This window comes from Mandrillus leucophaeus, unplaced genomic scaffold, assembly GCF_000951045.1.
Source record: "Mandrillus leucophaeus isolate KB7577 unplaced genomic scaffold, Mleu.le_1.0 Scaffold288, whole genome shotgun sequence".
Lineage (NCBI taxonomy): Eukaryota > Metazoa > Chordata > Mammalia > Primates > Cercopithecidae > Mandrillus > Mandrillus leucophaeus.
The window spans coordinates 56,101-76,160 of NW_012103009.1; the positions used below are offsets into that span (position 1 = coordinate 56,101).

The 20,060-nt window shown below is 56.8% G+C and overlaps 2 protein-coding genes across 2 annotated transcripts in view; both read right to left on the reverse strand.

Moving 5' to 3' along the window:
- Positions 1-3,644, reverse strand: part of ACR (acrosin) — a 19,140-nt gene extending 15,496 nt beyond the window's left edge. The window contains exons 1-3 of the mRNA XM_011985565.1: positions 3,528-3,644; positions 2,301-2,504; positions 1,798-2,081 (exon numbers count right to left, since the gene is read on the reverse strand). Coding sequence (XP_011840955.1) covers positions 1,798-2,081; positions 2,301-2,504; positions 3,528-3,604 — 565 coding nt within the window. The 5' untranslated portion in view covers positions 3,605-3,644. The remainder of the gene's footprint in view (positions 1-1,797; positions 2,082-2,300; positions 2,505-3,527) is intronic.
- Positions 3,645-8,622: 4,978 nt separating this feature from the next.
- The window catches only part of SHANK3 (SH3 and multiple ankyrin repeat domains 3), a gene marked incomplete at its 5' end in the record, with an annotated part of 55,846 nt that continues 44,408 nt past the window's right edge, over positions 8,623-20,060 (reverse strand). Inside the window, 2 exons of the mRNA XM_011985594.1 lie at positions 8,623-11,109; positions 19,318-20,054. Of these exons, the coding sequence (XP_011840984.1) occupies positions 10,518-11,109; positions 19,318-20,054 (1,329 nt within the window). The remainder of the gene's footprint in view (positions 11,110-19,317; positions 20,055-20,060) is intronic.

Consider the following 20,060-nt stretch of genomic DNA (forward strand, 5'->3'; position numbering starts at 1 on the left):
GAAGGTCTGAAGGAATCACAGGAGCTGGATGGAGCCTGGGAGTTTCTTTAAGACTTGGGCTTATGGGTAGAGAATGTGTTTGCAAAAATGAAAAAAAAAAAAAAAAAAAAACCCGAAACAGAGCTATCCTATTAGGTTTATGGGAATTCCAGAACAAAAAAGGGTTTGCATGGCATCCAAGATGTAGCTAGGAGACTACAATCCTTCTGAGTAATAGAATAGGACAGCAATGACTGGCAGTGGGGACCCTGAGTTCAGCCTCCCAGGACCACAGGGACCCCCAAGAGCTGTGGACATCGACAGACAGGGGACAGAGCATGGCAGGCGAGGGGGCTGCACAGAGGCCAGGGCAGAGCCATGGGTATCGGCAGCTGGAAGACAGGCTGTCCCTCCAGGCCAGAGGGGATGGCCATGTGTCAAGCGAGGCCAGTGAGAACAAGGACAGCTGGGATGAGACTCCCTTCCCTGAGGGACAGGAGAGGTGACAAACCTGTCAGAAACTTAGACCACCTCCTCAGAGAAGGAAATAAGAGTTAAAGGAAGAATCCTCAAATTATTGTTTTTTTGTTGTTACCCAAAAAAGGCTGCGTTTTAAACTCAAATGACTGAATTGCCTTGAATTAAGAAGCCTCATTATCCATTATCAAGGAAAAAAAGAGATGGAGAGCTAAGTTAATTTCAGTCACATCTTCACATCTCTACTGTGACTGGATAAGGACTCACCACTTATGGAAAACTGGAAGCATAGGTCACATGCAGAGATCAAGTCCTACTGGGTCTTGTCCTGCTGGCAAAACCTTGCCACCCACTGCCGCGATTTAATGGGGTAACCTGTTGCTTCTGGGATAAACAGTATCTCTAGTGTGCCTGAGAATGTAGGGAGAGGTGTCTGGGACTTCTCTGACCACGGAGTCAGTAATGACAATTTGTTCTAGGTCACACCTGGGGCCCTCCATGAGCCTGGTCTGGTATGGAAGAAATTCCCCCTACTCTCCTAGAACTCATCTGGTGTCAAGTGTGTTAGGTAGTGTTGGATGGACAAGAGATCTTCTGGAGCCAGGGGAAAGAGAGACAGCTTGGTTACAGGCAGAGGTCTAGAGCGGCAGCTACACCCATCTTGAATGGAGAGGTACCTGGTGGACACTCCAGGAAGCCTGAAATAGAGGAATGCCTATGACCCACAGAAAGCCACACCGACCACCTGTCCCCTTCCCAGTCTACAGAGCAAACGTCAAGTAACTCGGATGGAGAGGGTACATTTGGTGCTATGACTGCCCCAGAGGCGGCTGCTGATGGTGACAAAGACAGCCTGGAAGCAGGAAGGCTGGGCCCTGGAATCACAGGTGTCAGGAAACGTTCAGTTTGGAGACATCTGATCCAGCCCTTCCATTTCCAGATGAGGAAACCGAGGCCCAGAGAGTGGAAGGCGCTCTCATACAGCCACATAACCTTATCTGGAGCTCTTCTCCAAAGGCTGTTTCAGGGTTGCTCCTTGTTTCCAGGGTCCAGCAGCTTGGGCCCCGGGTGCCAAATACAGACACAGCCTCAAGCCCATTCTAAGCAATGCTGCAGTTCTGCCTGCACCTGCCATCAGTCCTCCTGTAGAAAGCAAGACAAGCCACCCACCATGTGACCTGGCACAGGGGACTATGGAAGGCCACAGTGATGTATCTACATATAGCGCCGTGAGGAGGATGAAAGTTGCTCGGCTGGGTGTCAACAAGTGACCACTGCACCTCAAAGACCACCAGGAGAATGGCCAGCAGCGTCCCCTCTTGGAGGTGCTCCCACACTCACCTTTCTCTTCTATATATCCCCAGCCAGCCACCCAGCAGATCTGGGGGCCTCTGGGGAGGCCTGCCTTAAAGTGGGGCAGGCAGCCCGGCCCAACGAAACGCCCACACGAAATGGGAGGGGTGATCTTCACGAGGGCAATGTCGTTTCCCTCTGTCGCAGAGTTGTATTTTTCGTGGATGATGATTTTCTCCACATATCTCTCTTGCAGAGGCGCCTTTACTGGTTTATTGTTCCCGTATGTAATTTCCTTTGCTCCGAAAACCAGTCTCCAGTCATACACTTTACTGTGGGCACAAAGGTAAGCCAGGTCACAACTGGTTGGACAAAAGCCTGGTGACAGTGACCCTCAGGGCCTTCCCCTAGCAAAGGTCTGGACCAGCCCCCAGAGTCTGGCAGCCACTTGACCCAGAGCCCCAGGGAGACTCTGCACAGCGTCCCTGGGGAGCACCCCTCTCTGAGAAGAGCCGTTCTGAAGACCTCCCTCTGTGCATCCCTACACGTACTTTTTGCCAACGAAGCAGTGAGCAGCCGTGAGCACCCATCGCGAATTCAGCAAGCTGCCTCCACATGCGTGGTACCTGTGACTGCCGTACGTGAAGATCTGGAGGCTGACCATCCAGGGCCAGGCCCCATGCTGTGCAGCCTTCCCGCCGACAATGCGGACACCACCTTGTGGGTTCTGCCTGAACCGTAACCCACAGGGGCCACTGGGGAGAGAACAGGACACAGTCAAACCTAGCATGAGCACAGCCTGTCCTTGTAACTCCACAACTGAGGGGAAGCAGGGACATGGGGTTGGGAAGGCGGGAAGAGCTTCCGGCTTCTGGGAAAGCAGGGGCAGCCTGGGCTATGTAGGACCCGCAGGCTCTAGGAAATGGTTCTGGGGCCACGACTTCTCCCGTCTTGTGGGCGCAGTCACAGATGGAGAAAGAGGAGGCCGCAGGAAGCCAGGACAGGCTGTATGGGCCCTGAGGGATGGCCCATCCCTGGGCAGAACAGGAGGGTAGAGGTGGGGATGTGGGACCTGGGGATAGAGGGGTGTAATGGCCTGAGGTCTTTATAACCAATCCTGGGTCGGAGACTCAGGGAAGAGTCAGGTGACGAAGGAGGTCCTGGGGCTGCAGAACTGGGCTGACAGTGATGGGAAGAGGGATAGTAGCCAGGGGCAGATACTGTGGCCCACAGGTGTAGGGGGCACACTGAGAGCAGTGGAGGTCTACAGGTGGAGGCTCTGGGAACTGTGTCACAGGTGGGAGGCCACATATAGCTTGGGACGTATTGGTGTTTTGGGGTACCTTGGAGTGAGAGAGTCTACTGGGGGTTGGGGCACAAGTAGTGTGAAGTGATGATATCCTGGGGCTGTTGGGCGCAACCACGGGTTGGGACGTCTCAGCCGTCTGTGGGGGGATAAGGGCTCCCAAAATCAGGAGTTTGTGTCTTCAAGACAGTGGGGTCAGTCGCTGGGGGAGTGGGAGAGGCACAAGGAGCCCGAGGTGCTGAGGGGTCCATCTCTGGAGGAAATCATGAAAGCTGAGGGTCTGGGGGCTCCAGGCTGCTGATTGTGGGAGCAGGGGGGTCCAGGTTAGGGATGTGGGTCACAGGAGCTGTGAGACCCAGGGACTGCTAAGGCCCAAGCCCAGTCTCCTTTTCCCTAGCCCTGGACAGAGGGAGTCAGGGTGGGACCTGCTCCTCAGAAGATCCTTGCCCCACCAAGGTGCCCTGACACTTACTCACACGTGGCGTTATCTTTAGCAGCCACGGACACTGCCAAGACCAGCAGAATGGCAGTTGGTAGCATCTCAACCATACTCCCGGCGCTGCCTGACCTGAGAGCCTAGTGACCTCACAAAGCTCCGTGGCTGCCTGGCCAATCAGCAGGGGTGACCTCCCACCCCACCCCCAGCAGTCGAGCCAGGTAAGAGCCCTTCACCTTAACTGGTTTGTGCCGAAGAGGCTTCCTGCCTTCCTGCATAGGCTCCCCCCGCACCAGGATGATGGCGGACTCCTGTGCAGCCTCATTCCCTCTGTCCCAAGGCCAGGGTCTCCATTCCCAGTTACTCTTGCGAGGTCCCCACATCACCCAAGGCTCTGGCTTTGTGCAGGTTCGGGGTCTGCCTCTCAGGTATGCTGTAACCACTGCAGACTTACAGACTGAGGAGCGGCTCAGACCTTCAGTGATGAGACAGTGCAGCATGTTTGTGGATCAGAGGAGTCGGGGTCAGCAGATTAATTGATCCTTCATTGCTGTTGGGGAAAATTTCTTTTCCTCTTCCAAGTGCATGCTATCAACACACTTTTCCAAGAGCCATTTTGAATTTCCCTAATTTACAACTGCAAAGCCCACCTTCTTGTCCATTGCTGAATATCATAAGGTCTCCTATCATCCTGAGTGTCTCCAGATTGCCTTTCTGTGACTGAGGTGGAGCAAGGTGTTTTGTTTTCTCCTATCCTTGAATGTCAAGAGTTTTCGTCACAGCTACCTGAATATCATGAAGCATCATTTTTCCCATCTGATTGTCAGGAACTAGCATCTCACCTACCAGAGTGTGACAAAAGCTTATTGCAAATGCCTGAATGTTAAAACCTTTTCCATCTCCTGCAAGTGTCAGGAGGTCATACTCCTACCTGCCTGAAGGCAGTTTTACCTCTTCCACCTGAATGTAAGATCTCAACCAGCCTGAGGGTCAATAGCTTCCACGTCACCTAAGTGGGTGTCAGAAGGTCCCACGTCTCCAACCTGAGTGTCAGGACATCTCATCTCCTCTTCCTGTGTTGAGTTTTCAGATTATCAGATGATCTCGATTTTTCCATTTTCTCTAACTGAATGTCATACTTACGACATCCTCAAATGAATGTTCAGTAGGTCTCATATATATCACCTAGTATCAGGGAGTGATCACCTCCTTCCTTGAAAGCAACAACTCTGTTTTTCCACTTCAATGCCAGAGGTCCGCATTGCCTCCACCTACAGGTTAAGAATTCTCATCTACACCACCCAAGTGTCACCTGAAAATCAAGAGGTCTTACATCTTCTAGCTGAATGTCCAGAGGTTGTATTTTACCTCTATGAATATTCTGAAGTCTTTACTGGCATACTGGAGTGCTGGGAGATCTCATTGCCCCCATCTGGGTGCCAGGGCATGTCCTACCCTCTACTTGAATATAGTCTCATATCCCTGTCTAAGTGGCATGGAACTTTCATCTCCTCTGCCAGAGTATCATGAGATCTCCTCTATTCTGGGTGTCCAAAGTTCTTGTCTCAACCTCTTGAGGTCTGCAGGTATTCTCACCTCTTCCTGGTTGTCCGGAGGTCTCATCTCCCTTACCTGAGAGTCATGAAACCTCCTGTCTCCTATATGCCCTATCTGGTCAAGACACTTTATTTCCTCCATCTGAGTGTCAGGAGATTTTTTTTACCTTTGTGTCAGGTAGCCTCACTGCCTCTAGCTGAAGGGCAGGAGGTCCTATGTGATGACTTGTATGTGAATAGGTTTCAGCTCCACTGCTGAGTGTTAGGAGGCCTCACTTATTTTAACTGAGCATCAAATTGTGTCTGATAAATAACCAGAAAAAGACTTTGGAAATACAATTCAAGAAATGGCAAGAAGAATTCAAGAAGTGGGCCCAAGTGCAAACAACGTTCATGCCTGTAATCCCAGCACTTTCAGAGGCTGAGGCAGGAAGATCACTTGAGCTCAGGAGTCCCAGACCAGCCTGGGCAACATGGCAAAACCCCGTCTCTATAAAAAATACAAAAATTAGCCAGGTGCGGTGGCGCATGTGTCCCAGCTACTCAGGAAGCTGAGGCAGGAGAATCATTTGAACCTGGGAGACAGAAGTTGCAGTGAGCCAAGATAGCACCATTGCACTCCAGCTTGGGCAATGGGGGTGAAACCCCGTCTAAAAAAAAAAAAAAAAAAATTAAAGTTTTGACTGTTAAAGAAAATATTATTCAGGTTTTTTAATGGATAGCACCTATTTCTTTATAAATATTTAGGAGGTATCAATAACAAAGTCTGAAGACCCAATGTCAATGTCTAAGACCATTATGGTTTGACTCTGCAAATCTTACCCACTTCTGATTCTAGAAGGGGCTGCCAGTCATTGTGCCTGCCCCTGGCTATAGTGATGGTTGCAGGAAAAGTACCTGGCCCAGCCCATTTAATTTTCTCATTTAATCTAATGGAAGCAACAGACATCTCAACTCAGAGTGACTTTGTTTGACCTTCTTCATGCTGTTCCAAGAGCAAAGGAGAGATGGGTGACAGGTCTGGGGCCAGAAGGTGGGGTCCCATCCGAGGGCATGGTTCAGGCTGAGGCAGAGTGCCCAGCCCAGGGGGCAGGATGGGGGCTTCCCCTCAAACTCCTCCCTGTTCTCTGCTTCCACCCCAACCCCCAGGGACCCCTCCAGCTCATCCCAGCCATTCTCGCTGCTCCTGCTCACCCCAACCACCCGTTGCCTTCGCCAGCCATACCCACTTCTGTCCCCATTCCTTATTTACCCGGGCAATCCAACTCCCACCCCAGTTTTTCTCACCCTGATCTCCAATCCCTTCCAGCCCCCAATCGCCTATTCTTCCGTTCCTGTCCCCACCGCCCTCTGTGAGGAGCAGAAACCTTATCCATCCGTCCTCAGTGTCCAGCCAGCCAGGAAGGTAAGAAGATCCCGGAGGGAGTCAGAACGGTTGAGGCAGTGAAACCTTGAGGGCCAAAAAGGGGTGGTTTTCGGGTCTTCACCCAGGGGAAGCAGGTGCCTCAGGGGTGGTTTAAGTGAGTACATGAGGGTCTGCATGGCGCCACGGAGAAGGACGAAGGCCCTTTGAGGCTATGGATGATGACAGCTTGAAAACCATCCTCAGGCTGGGCAAGGTGGCTCACGCCTGTAATCTCAGCACTTTGGAAGGCTGAGGAGGGTGGATCGATGGAAGCCAGGAATTCTAGACCAGCCTAGGCAGCAAAGTGAGGCCCCCACCTCTACCAAAAAAAAAAAAATAGCCAGGTGTGATCGCCCACGGCTGTGGTCCCAGCTACTTGGGAGGCAGAGGCAAGAGGATCGCTCGATTCCAGGAGGTTGAGGCTACAGTGAGCCATGATCTTGCCACTGTATTCCAGCCTGGGTGACAGGGTGAGACCTTGTCTTAAAACAAAACAAAAGCAGCCTCCATGTCCTGGCCTGGCCCCAAAGTTGTCCACAGGTCTTGGGAGTGGCTGGGGGCGGCCAGCCCACAGGAAGAACAGAGGCCACACAATTCCAAATTTTCAACATTTCCTAATCTTCATCTCATTTTTGGATTAGAAACTGAGGCCATCATAAGGAAAGGGCTGCACAGGAAGTCAAGGAGGGGGGCCATGCAAGGGTCTGAGTGTGGGAGCAGGGGGCCCCTGACTCGCTCTAGGCCTGAGTGTGCGGCATCAGGAGGGTGGGTCTCCCCAGCTTGCAGATGGAAACCTGGGTCTCCACAGGGGGACTCGGAGTCTGGGGCTAGTGGCACTTCTCCACGGTGCCACTGGCCCCACCCCTGGCTAGGGTTAACCTCAGAGCCAAGGTATGCGATTGTCATTCTATCATATTCACGTGCCACCTCAACCCAGTGTGTACAGGCTCTGAAACCACTGCCCCTCCTGTAAGCAACCCACCCCTCCAGGGAAGTCACATCTCTGCAGCCCCGGCCCTCTCTCAGAGCTGGGTCCTGTGCCCTCTACTTTCTCACGGCTCCCTCTTGATTGCCTTTGCCCACTTGCCTTACTGTTTACCCTTCAAGACGTAGCTCACCACCTCCTTCCACTCAGCAGGGGTCTCTGTCCCTCCTGTTGGCTGACCACCCCCACCAGGTGCCACCCAGGACATGTCTTTTTTACCTCATTATCGCCTGCTTACATGACTGCCTGTGCGCTCCTGAAGGATAATGTCTTGTCTCTGGTGCCTGGCTCAGGGTGGGAACAAAAAACAAACCTCACATCCAACTGGCCAGACAACCCAAGGTGAAAAGCACCAACTTGCTCTAATTTGAGATAGCACCAGGGCTGTGCAGATGCAGAGCCTGACCTCTAACTCCGACTCCAGGGAGGGCGGGTCAGAGAAGACGTCCTGGAAGACAGGATCCAGAGATCAGCCTCCAAGCTATGTATGCTCGATGCAGGCGAACGATGGGTGATCCAGGCAGAAGAAGGAGGGCGTGTGTGACATACAGCCCTGAAGCGTCATGGTGGCTCGGGGACTGCAGGAGGTGAGGGGAGACTGGCGAGCAGCATGTGTGCATTCAGAGGGAGCAGGGGATGCTGGCAGGATCACAGCAGCGCTGGCTGGGCCGGACTGGCTCATGGGGTCCATCCACCAGCTGCATTTACAGACAGGCTAGTGTTTGTGAGCAGAGGGCAGAAATGGAAACAGAAAAACCAATGAATCAGCAGGGAAGGAGTGAGGCCTAAATTTGGTCTGCAGCCGTGGGGTAGGACAGTTGCGAGAGATGTGAGGGGGTTCCAAGACAGGAGCAGCAGAATTTAAAAACAACTGGACACTGGAGGAAGCAAGTCTTAAACCCTGGCCTTAAAACCTGGCAGAGGTCATGGGGGACAAGCGGCCTCCACCTTGGGAGGTGCTACTCAGTGGGTTGGTGAACAGAGAAAAGCCTTCGGTGCAGGAGGCATGGGCTGGGTTCCAGCAGACTCGGAGAAGATGCTGGAAGATGCCGGGTGCTTAGGCATGGAGGTCAAAGATAGGGATCCGGGAGTCACCCGTGCATGTGGTCCAGGCTGAGGAGGTTTGTGTGGCCTGTATGAGGGACAGAGACAAATATCCTCTCAAGCAGGCAACTGAGACGTGGCTTCATTTCTTATAAATTTATTACATAATAATATTATAATAATTATTATCAATAATAATATAAGAAACATAGATCTCTGTGGGGTGTATCACAACGTCAGGGTCAGGAGGCCTCAGGACTGGAGCAGGGGGTGAAACCCCCCGGATGGAACTCCATACAAAAGGAGGTGAAGCGGAACTGACCCTGTAAAGTTAAAAACCCAAATTGAACGGAACCAAAACCCACAGGTGAGTGTGAGACCGAGTGTGTATGTGGCAGTCTGTTACAGTGACTGCTGCTGTGTGACCTGGACTGTTGGCGGAAGGGTGAGTGGGTGTGACTCTGCGCCCAGGGAGTGGGGCCGGTGGGCCAGGGCGGGGCGGGCAGGCACAGACCGGCGTGCCAGGCCCCTGGGTTGTGAAAACTTCTGTTTTCTGTCTTTTTTTTTATTTTATTAAAAAAAGCTAGAAATATAAACAGAAACTTGTGAGTGACGTGGATGGAGCTTAGTCCAGACTCCAAACCCTAGGTTTAAAAACGTCCCAGGGCCCCCACCCCACAGGTCATTGCTGAGTGTGAGGAGTCACAGTGTGGGGGGCTGGGCACCCTCGGGGGCCTTTGACTCTCCCCAGGGCCAGTGGTGGCCTGACTCTAGGGGTCCCCCTAGGATCCCCTCAGAAGCCCAAGGTGGGGGCGCTGCCTCCAAGGGGCCCTTGGGGCCTCCCCAAGCAGCAGGGATTCACCAGGGACCCCCGCTCAGGCTGGGTGAGGCTCTGGAAGGACAGGCTGGGCAAACAGCAGGACCCAGGGTGAAGGATGGCCTCGGACTTTCTTTGGAAGAGGAGACAGGGTGCTTTCCCAGGCACACCCCATGCATGCACACTGTGCACGCCTCCACAGCCCCACCTAGTCCAGAGCGGCCCCTGGGCCACTCAGTAATCAGGCACACACGTGGCTCCCACGTGCTCAGACGCACCCAGTTTCACCCACACACACAAAGGGCAGGACAGGAGACTTTGGGGTCCAAGGCAGGGAGGCTTCTCTGCTGTAGTTGCCCAAGAGCATGGGGACCCAACTGGCCCCCTCCTTGGGGAGAGACCCTGTGAGGAAGATGGCTGCGGTGGAGCGGCAGGGCCCTGCCCTCACCCCCCCGGCCGATGGTCTCCCAGGCCGGCTGGTCCCGCGGGTGCACAGCAGGACCCGCGGCCTGCCGCCCCTCCCCCCACGAGCAGCACCTGAAAGGTCGGTGGGGCACACTAGAGCTCAGCGAGGGGAGGGGCCGAGCCGGGGCCCCAGGGCGGACCACTAGGGCCCTGGCCAACCCCAGACCAGCTGGAGCGTCCCCTGCCCCGTTGTGGGGTGGCAGTGGCAGTGAGGGGCCGGAGATGGAAGACTGGGCAGCTGCAGTGGGACCAGTGGAAGTAGAAGGGAGGGGAGAGGAAACTATTACGGACAGAGATATTTGTTCCTTTTCTCGTTCCAAATATAGAGTGGATTAAAATATGCAAAACAGGGGGGGCTCCTTGGCCCCCATCGAGAATCCCAATGTCTCCCCCCTCCCCCCGAGTCACCAAGGCGGGTCCTGACCTCGCATGCTGGACTAGGTTCCCCCTCTGGGAGAATGGCCACCAGGAGCTGTGAAGGCGGTGGTCAGGCTAGAGCATCCCACCCCCGGCCCCTCCCGCCCCAGCCTCCCTGGTCCACGCCCTTCCTGACTGTGTGCTGGGTGGGCTGGGCGGCCGGTGAGAGCACTAAGCAATGTACAGGGCGAGTCTCCGAGCAACAGCAAACAGGACGATTCATGCAACATTCCTGGCCCGGGCGCCGTCGTTAGGGGCAGGCCGAGCCCGCGGCCCGGGGTGGGGGGGGGGGGCCCTGCCGGCAGGGCACGGCCGGGGCGGGAGCGGGGGTGGGGCGTCAGCTGCCGTCCAGCTGCCTGAGCGCGCGCTCGATGTTCATGCGGTGGCCCACGCGCGTGACGCCCAGCTCCACGAAGTCGTCCTTGGTAAGCGCGGGCAGGTGCGCGCCTTCTATCTCATGGTCCTCGAAGCGGTCGCGGTGCTCGCCCAGGTGGATGCTCTCCAGCCAGTCGCCCACGTCGAACTTGCTCCAGAGCTGCAGCGGCTTCTGCTGGAAGGGTCGGCGTGGGCCGGGGGCGCCGGGGCCAGGGCCGGACGCGGGCGAGGGCAGCGGCGACGGCGAGGGGGAGCGGCTGCGCGCGCTCACGCTGCGCACCACGAAGCGCACCTCCTTGGGCTCGTGCGGGATGGAGAGGCTGGACGACTTGAGGATGGTGGGGGGCGTGAGGCCGAAGGGCCGCCCTGCGCCCCCCGCGCCCGCCCCCAGCCCCTCCACCCGCTCCAGCGACGCGGGCTTCACCGGGCTCGGGGCGCGTCGCGCCACGGGGTAGCGGCCGCTGGGCCTCACCGAGTAGGAGGCCCCGCCGCCCGGGCCCCCGGGGCTGCGCTGCGCTGAAATGGAGCTCAGCTCACCGAGGCTGCTGAAGAGCCTGCGGAGGGAGAGGGGTCAGCGCCAGGTGAGGGGCGCACAGCCAAGCGGGGACGGGCGGAAGGGAGCGGGCAGGGTCCAGGAGGAAAGGGGCTGGGGCTGGGGCTGGGGCTGGCGGGAGTAGCCCGGCCAGAGGAAGAAATAAGGGTGGGATCCTATGGTTACCCTGGCCCTTTCGTTTGGCCCCTGGGACCAGAGCCAGTGACTGGCTGGAATATGAGGAATGACTGGTGGCCCCCTCCACTCCATCCAGGCTCCAAGTGCAGCCCAACCAAAGAAAAGACAGCCTCTCATGGCAAAGGGCTGGCTTCTCCCTCCTGCCAGCCTCCGACACCGGCTCTGGGCACGGCGGGATCCACAGATGCCCTGGACGGTAAGACTTGGGCAGTACCCTTCACCGCCCACCCCCCACACAGCTCTGCTCTCATGAGAAGACCCAGGGGACCCTGGGCTAGTTCCAGGGACAGCTGAGTCGTGATAAAGGCTGGCAGCGGCACGAGGTTGAACAGGTCCGTGACACAGGAGACACACCAGGCAGGGTTTGCACCCGGATGGAGCAGCAGCACATGCAGGGCAGGTGTGAGGCCGTGCACACCCACAACACAAAGGCAGCCTCCTGCACAGACAGCACACAACAGCAGCCACGGTGCCCACACGCGTTACAGACATGCCGCAGTGGCAGCAGCACACACACGCAGACACGCAACACGCACACATGCAGGCACGCACACACGCAAGAACCGATGGCAGCTCACTTCCCAGCCTCACCTGACGACCCTAGAGCTCTAGCCCCTCCTCGGCTCTGCCGTGGTGGGAGGCCTACCTGAGGTGATAGCTCCACAGAAAACCCACTCCCATGTCCTCCCATTCCCATCCCTATCCCCACTGGGTCAGGGGAAGCCTCAAGGGGCTGTCAGTGGCACCAGAGCCTCTCACAGCCACGCAGAGCAGAGACCCAGCAGACAGGCACAGCGTGTGGACGGCAAGAGGCATGGGATGAGCATGCTCACTTACACAGCCGGCGCTCGGGACCACGGCGCAGCTCGACAGAGCAGCCACATGCAGATGGGCAGGAGAGAGCAATGAGAGAGAGAGTTAGCCGGCCAGGCCCACGCGACCCACAGCTGCAACCACACAACGGGCAGCCAGGTGTGGAGGGAGGCACTCAGGTGCAGAGGGCCCAGCTGCTGTGGGAGGGACAAAGTTGGAGCTGCTGGTGGAGGAGAGGCGCCTGTGCAAGTCTCCAAGTGTAGGTGAACCACAAGCGTGGCTGCAGTGCTCGGCAGGTGCCTGGCGCCTGGGGGTGCTGAGCCCCTGACATCCTCTTTGGCCGGGCCTCTCTCCAGTGGCCCTCCCACCCCCTCCCTGCCCCTGCCCAGGCTGAGTCCCCCCACCCCAACCTCTGTGCTGTCCTCACCACACAGCATCACCAGTGCCTGCCCCACACAGGCATGGGGCTCCCCTTAAAGCAGGTTTCGTCTTTTGTCTCCCACCTGTGGGAGGTCAGCCCTCTGTGGAGATCTGAGCTCTGTCTCTCCCACGGGACCTCATTTCTGTCCTCTCCTCAGCCTCTGTCCCTATTGCCTCCTCCCAGCTGCTCAGATCCAGAGCAGAGCTTCCTGAAGAGGCCATACTGTGCCCCCCAAAAGAAAGGGGCTTCAAGAACACCTGAGGTGGGCCTTATCACAGGCACCAACCACCAGAATAAGCTGCCTTTGCTCCCACTGGATCTGGCCTCCATGGATCCACCTGCACAGTGGGGCAAAGTGGGGAAGCAGCCAGGGTTGGGGGGGATTCCCGAGGGGAGGTGCCGGGTGGTGTTAGGTCAGGGGGGTCCCCTGGGGGTGTGTGCCCAGGTGGTGGTGACTGCTGGAGGGGTTTGCCAGGGGATACTCCAAGAGAATCACTCTGAGGGACCTGACTTGGGACACCCAGAGAGGAACAGGACCAGGAATATGCACCTGGTCTCTACCCACCAAACCCGACACAGTGGCCCTGGCCTGGGGACCTGCATCACAGGATGGACACCTACCCTGGCCCTGCCCCTGCCCCTGCCCCAAGGCTTAGCTTTCAATGGAGTTGTGATGGCAAGTGTACCTGGAGTCTCAGGTGTGACTGAAGCACACTGATGAGTTGCAGGACCACAGAAGTGAAGGCAGAGCCACAGGGCAGGCATGGGCAGCACAGCCGGGAGGCTCGGCTGGAGCCCAGAGCAGGGTCTGGGCTCCAGGAGGTCCAAGCTGGGCAGAGCAGAGTTGTGCCTGTCTGGGTAGTACTGGCAGGGGCTGAGCTGGAGACCTGGGCAGAGGGCAGGCTGGCTCCAGAGGCACCCAGGCAGCCAGAGGGCAAGAGACGTGAGGAGAGCCAGTCACATTGCTCCCGCCTCCCAGAGCATGCTGGAGATGTCAGGAGGCCAAGAGGAAACGCCCAAGGAAGGCTGTGCCCTCAAAGGCCCCAGGGCACAGGAGGGAGGGGCCTGGGGTCACCCATGGCCCGGGTGTCTGCTTCTCTTTCTCTTGGGGAACAGGGTACTGCCCACACCATCCCCAGGGCACAAACCCGAGCAGTGTCCATGTCTGACTTCCATGTTCCCATGGCCTCCCTGCACACCCACTGTCACTCTCAGCCATCTCGCCACCTCCCTGGCCAGGCTCCGGCCGCCGAACAGCCACACCACAGCACCTGCCAGCCTCCCAAAGAGCTTCTGGGCCACCTCCCTTCTAACATAACACATGATACCTCGCCAGGCACCATCACCCACGAACACCTCCAGCGGCCGCCCTGAAGAGGCTGAGTCCAGACCACGCTGAGGCCCCCACGGCCCCACGTCTTTCCACCTACATTTGAATCCTGCGCTGTCTGTTTCCCAGCGACTCTCAGCCAGTGAGAGAGGTCTGGCCTTGCCACACCCTCCCCACTCCGACCTCTGCCCCGCAGTTGCCCAGGCCGTCAGCAAGACCCCGCTGCTGACCCGTTCGTCTGTTTCCCTTCGAGACATTCTTTCCTAGGCCTCTTCCTTCCTAGATGGATTTTTGGAGCTCCCCTCTTCTTAGTTTGCAATTTCTCCTGGGCAACATTATCCACTCACACCGTTTGCTATGGCCGATGTGCCCAGGAATGCTACATGTAAGACCCAGACAGTCTCTGATGAGTTCAACACCTCTACTGGGGTATCCACACATGTCCCTCCATCCCTAACTCAGTGAATGGCACCCTGTCATTGCCACACACAGAGCCTGGGAGCCACCATCAGCTCCTCTTTTTACCCTACAACCAATGACCAACTCCTAATATCAACCCAGACCTCCTCTTTCCCCCTAGCCATTTCTGGATCCAGACCGTTCATGGTCTCAGGCCCTTCACTCCACTTCTTACCAGTTCTCCTTGCCTCCTGGTACCCAGCGCAAAGCCAGAAATACCAGATGCACTAACAAAATGCAACAATAGTACGACACGTCCCTGCCAGGCGTGCCCAACTCGGTCAGCCCACTGGGACCAACAGGCGGGAAAATGTCCACACTCTGGCCCTGGTTACTGCCCCGGGCCTTCTGCCACTGCACTCACATGGGGTAGGTCTAGGCCTGTGGCCTTTTGCAAACTAGGGGCCTCATTAAGGGAACTAATTCTCAGAGGAGCACAAAACCAGACATGGGCTCTCAAGCTTCCGGTGCATCCTCTGCGGTAACACGTCTTGCTCCTCACACCCCGCCTGTTTCCAGCTCCAGCTCTGATGGGCCCCAGTGTCCTATGACCCCTCCTCTGTACCTCCTTCCTACTCCCTGAACAGGCTTCAGGGACCCTGGGAACACACCTGCCCCAGCTGCATGTGGCCTGCAGGGTCCCCACTGGCAGGCACGTGACACATTCAGTCTGGGTTTCAATAGAGCAGGCCCTGCTGGCCTTGGCCCTGCTTACCAGTGTGATCCGCCAAGCACACAGTGCTTTGTTCACATCCCTGACAAATACATTAGCAGGCAGGGTCTGCAGCAGGCCACTAGGACAGGGTTTCTTGACCATTTTGAGGAACACGGGTCTTCTGTGAGATCTAGGAACTGACTCTAACAGGTCTGGAGACCACAGCACACAGTGCCCTCCTCCACATGAGCTTGTCAAAGGCACCAGAAGTACTGCAGCAAATAACCTCTTTTTGTGTTTCCAAAGCTATTTTGCCATGAACTTTACCTACAAAACCAGATGTGAGAGTCCCACGTAAAGCTAAGTACCAAGGCAGAAGTGAGCCTCGCTATGGACCTCAGACCCCACATGGGATTCAGATCCGAGCATGGGGCCTGGAAGACAAATGGAGTTTAGAGCCAGGTGTGGAGCCAGGGTCTCAGAGACAAGTGTGAGCCTCAGACAGCTGGGGCGCCTGTGGCCAGCTGTGGGGCTCCGAGTCAGGTCTGAGCCATGCCCCAGTGCAGCCTCAGAGTCAGGTGTGGGGCCCAGAGACCGAGGAGGGGCTCTGGGCAGGTGAATGGTCTGTCCAGCAGGGCTAGACTTGGAACTGGGAGCACAGAGCAGGTGGAAAATCTGGGATCAAGGATTCAAAAGGCCAAAGGTCTTGGACCTTCCAGAGGCAGCATGAGAGTGCCACATTCTCCAGCTTCCCCTGAAAATCAAAGGTGGCCCCAGATGATGATGATCATTTCTCCACAGGTTACCGAGCTTTGGTTCCATGACATACAGGACAGCTTAACTTGCCCAGAAAGCTCTCAGGCCACAGAACAGCTTGTGGCTAAAGCACATCAGGAATGAGTCATCTGTGGAGAAGGTGGGTAGGCATTCCCTTCCTCATGGTGTCGGTCAGGGAGGAGAAGGATGGGCCTGGCAGACAAACACAAGGGGCTGGAGACATGGCTCAGGATATGGCCCTGAGGGTGACCTAGCGCCTCTGCCGGGACTGGCCCTGGGAAGGAAGCGGTCATACCTGGATGTCAGAACCTCCCACACTTTAGACAGTTCCACCAGCAGTTTTATCCCTAAGTGAGGAGTGAGTACCAGACTCCGGCCACTACGGGCTGCAGGACAAGAGCTGACAACAGCCGTGGTGGGCAGACAAAGGACCAGATCTGAAACAGGACTGGACTCAGACATCACCAAGTGTCCTGTGCGCCGGCCTGCTGCCTGCAGCCAGAAGCACCAGAAGTTAAGGGCCCAGGACGGGCAGTGGGGCCCCCTCCAGATGGCTGCAGTTGAGCCCAGGTCTGAAGGCAAGAAGGAGCACAAGAGTGTGAAAGGAAGAGTGAGCTGGAGCAGATGGTAACACAGGCAGGCAAACTGAGAAGGAAAAGCAGGCCTGGGTGGGCCACTGAGGTGGCACCGGGTGCTGCTTATGACACACATGACCAGTAAACAGAGGGGTGAGTCTGATGCACACACCTGCCACTTCTGTGGAGGGAAAGCCCCTTGTGTGTCATCAGAAGGGATTTAACAACAGCAGCCCTCGATTACGGCAGCCAGAGAGCAGGGCTCATGGTCAGGCAGACCACCGTTCTGTCTGCAAGGAAACTCTGTGGTACGTCAGTTTCACTGTCTGGAACATGGAGATTCTGTTAGGGTCCGTCTAATGGAATGGTATGAAGACAAACTGATACGGCAGGACCGTCTCCAATGCTGCATCCAATAGGCTTGTTTTCCCACAAAGGACTCTAAGACCTAGCCTAGGTGTCTGAGTGCCTGGGTGTCAGTGACAGCAGAGACAATGGCAGCTCACACCAGCGAGGGTCCACAGGCCCCAGCCCTGGGCCTGCTGGGTGCTTCACAGGTGATGCTGTGTGCAGCCTCGCGACAGCCTGTGCAGTCGGCTCGCTGTAAATACACTTCACAGGGGAGAGATGGACGTTCACAGAGCTTCAGTGGCTGATCTAGGACTACAGCACTAAGCTGTGACCTGCTGAGCACTGACATCATGGCCCTCTGATGGCTCCAAGCCAATGACCAGCAAGGAAGTGAGTTGCTGACGCCGGTGGGGGCCGGGTCACAGGAGCATTGGTTGTTACAGGCTGTCCAGCATCCGGTTACTCCAGGGACAGCACTGGACGTCCATCCGGAGAGCCCCCTCCCTCACGCTCAGCACCTGCTTGCTAGGTGGGCGGACCCATCCCCCTGGCTGCTGGGAGAACAGAGGACTCAAGCCCGGCCGATGACAGCCCTATGTCCCCAGACCCCAGTGATCAGTCGGGGAAAAGCAGAGGACCCACATGAACTCTATCAGAGATCAGAATTTTGCAGGAACTACTGAGTAAAAGAACAGACATCACGTAAGGGTCAGGGCTGCTGGTGTGTCCTTCCCATCCCACATCTGAGAAAGAAAAACTAACAGGGTCCTGGTGAAAGCCAGGGCCAAGGGATAAGAGAACCTTGCCCCGACCAAGACAGAACGCTAAAGAGCCCTGTGGGAGGATGAACTCAGAGAAGGGGAAGTGCCAGAGGTTCTGGCTGAGGAATCCCCTGACCCTGCCCTGCAGCTGCCTCACAGGAGAGGACAGGGCCAGTGATGAGACCTGGGCCCACCTGAGCCCAACCACGGGGGATCAACACCTGATGAGTCTGAACGCTGAGTCGGTCCTCCTGTGGGTCCTAAGCCACCTCCCTAGATCTCAAATCACAAAAGACAGCATTTGCATTTTGCTTTGTTCTTTCATCCATTTAACAAATGTTTATTGAAGGCCTGAACCAGGCCAGGCACTGTGCTATGCACTTTTTAAAATAGCTTTGATTTTCATCAAGACCAAGAGGCAGAGAGGAGCAGAGGGAGAAGCAGACAGGGAAGACGGGGGGCTGGTCAGGTGTGGGTCAGGAGACCCCAGCCTCAGGGGTCTGGTCCTGCACAGAGGCCCAGGACCAGGCTGCTCACTCCGATTATAACACCCGTTCTACGGGCACCTGCAACACTGCAATGCTGGGAAGAAGGCTTTCTAGTCTGGCTGGGAGTTAGAAGAGGCTAAAAGGAGAGAGGACCCCAGAGCAATTCCCCAGGATGACAGGAGCTGGAGGCAGCATCCTGGGACCTTAGGAGAGGCCTCATGAGCTTCCCAAGCTCCCACTTGTCTTTTGAATCCTGAACTAAAGAAGGCAGAATGGCCAGGCCTTTGTAAGACCTGTAGAGTCCTTAAGTTCTGAACACGTTGCTATGCTGTGAACTCTGTCCTCCAAGGCTGACAGTACAGGGCCCACTAGGTTGGTCTTCCGGGAGGCAAGAAGGAGGAGTCAAGAGGTGGCATCCACATACCCCACCCCCAGACCCAAAGAGGGGAGGGGAGACCTAGGGGCACAGAAGGCAAAAGCAGCTTTAAAAAGGCAGACAAGGGGGCGGGTGGGGGATGACCAGCTCTGCCAGCAGCATCCATGCAGCCCAGGGGCCTGAAGGATCCTCTTTGGAAGGAGCCTCGGGAGTCGGGTCCTCAAGGAAAGACCTATGGGATCAGCCCAGGGCTCTGGCAGCTGTGACAGCCTCAGCAGCAAGCCAGGCCCTGCTCAGATCCTTCTGGGTAGGGGCAGGACAGACAGGGAAGTGATGAGGAGAAGGCAAGAGGGCAGATGGAGTGCAGGGAGATGGCGTGACTTCCATCTATCTTCTTACTGCACTTTAGAAATGACACACGGGAATCCATGTTTAAGGGATTCTAAGGTGGTGCCAAGAGACAAATGTTTCTAGGATGGGAAACAGAAAGTTAGTGGCAGATCCCCCAAAAGAAAAGGAGTCCGTGTGCTCCAAGCCGCCAAAGGAAGCAAGGCAGGAGGCAGCTCTAAGGCAGAGGGTATCAGCCACACTGGGCAGCCACACGGCCACAGAGGATGGGAGGAGGGAGGCGCACCTCCAAAGTAAAACACAAAACAACCCTTAATGGCAAAGACAGCCTGCGCCAGGAGCCAGAGAGAGAACCCACAGGAATCCCTGGGGCCATCCAGGAGGGCCATGGAGACTCATGCCCAACCTGAGTCTCTGGGGGAAGCCCAGCTCCCATTTCTGGCACCAACAGGGACACAGTGAGCACCAACCCTGATGTGTCAGACGCCCAGAAGAACCTCCCCTCTCAGGCAGGCCAAGCAAGACCGGATTCAGGTGGATGGCGGGGGTGGATTGGGGGTTGCCACAGAAGGAATGGAACAGAACAAGGAGGAACAGGAGAGCCAGAGAACAGACAAGAGGAAGGACAGAGGGGGCCACGGACAAGGCACGGATCCCTCCCCACACCGCCCTGCTCACCGAGCTGCTGCGATGGGCGACTTCTTGGCAGGGTCCAGCAGGCTGCCCAGGCCACCAACCGGTTCCTCCCCCAGGGAACGCGTGTCTTTGTTCAGCTGCTGCAGGCGGGAGCTGAGCTCACTGATCACAGTTGGTTTGTCGTCTTCAGGCCCAGGGAGCCCCCGGCTCTCCACGGGGTCCCCCCATAGCTTGGACCTTCTCTGGAAGAGGTAGCGAGGACGGGCAGGCCCGGCGGCAGAGGCCAGCCCGGCAGAGGCGGCATGGTGCTGCTGGGCCATGAGCTCGCTGTCCGAGGACTGCTTCAGCAGCGGGTCCCTGAAGGTCACCGGCCCCTTCCCCAGCGGGGACTTGAGCTTAGGCTTGGGAGGCACTGGTGGCTTCTCGAGTAGAAAAGTGTGTCCGTCAGCGAAGGAGGTGTGGGTGTCGGTGAGTTCCCCGCTCTCCGAGCTCAGGGTGGACATGCTGGACACCGTGGAGATGGTGCTTGTGGTCTCCAGGTGGGGGTCACTAGAGCTGCGTGTGTCAGCCTCCTCCACCCCAGAGTCAGCTGCAGACTCAGGGGCAGGGGGTGGCTCACTGCTGGGCTTCCCTGAGGCCGGGCTGGGCACCGTGGTGGGCGAGGGGCCCGGGCCAGCGAGTGGGGTGGCCAGCAGGACCCCGTTGGCAAACTCTTCAGGGGGTGGCACCAACCCAATCCGAGCCAGCTCCTCCCGGGTCTCCTCGTCGCTGGACGACAGCTGGGC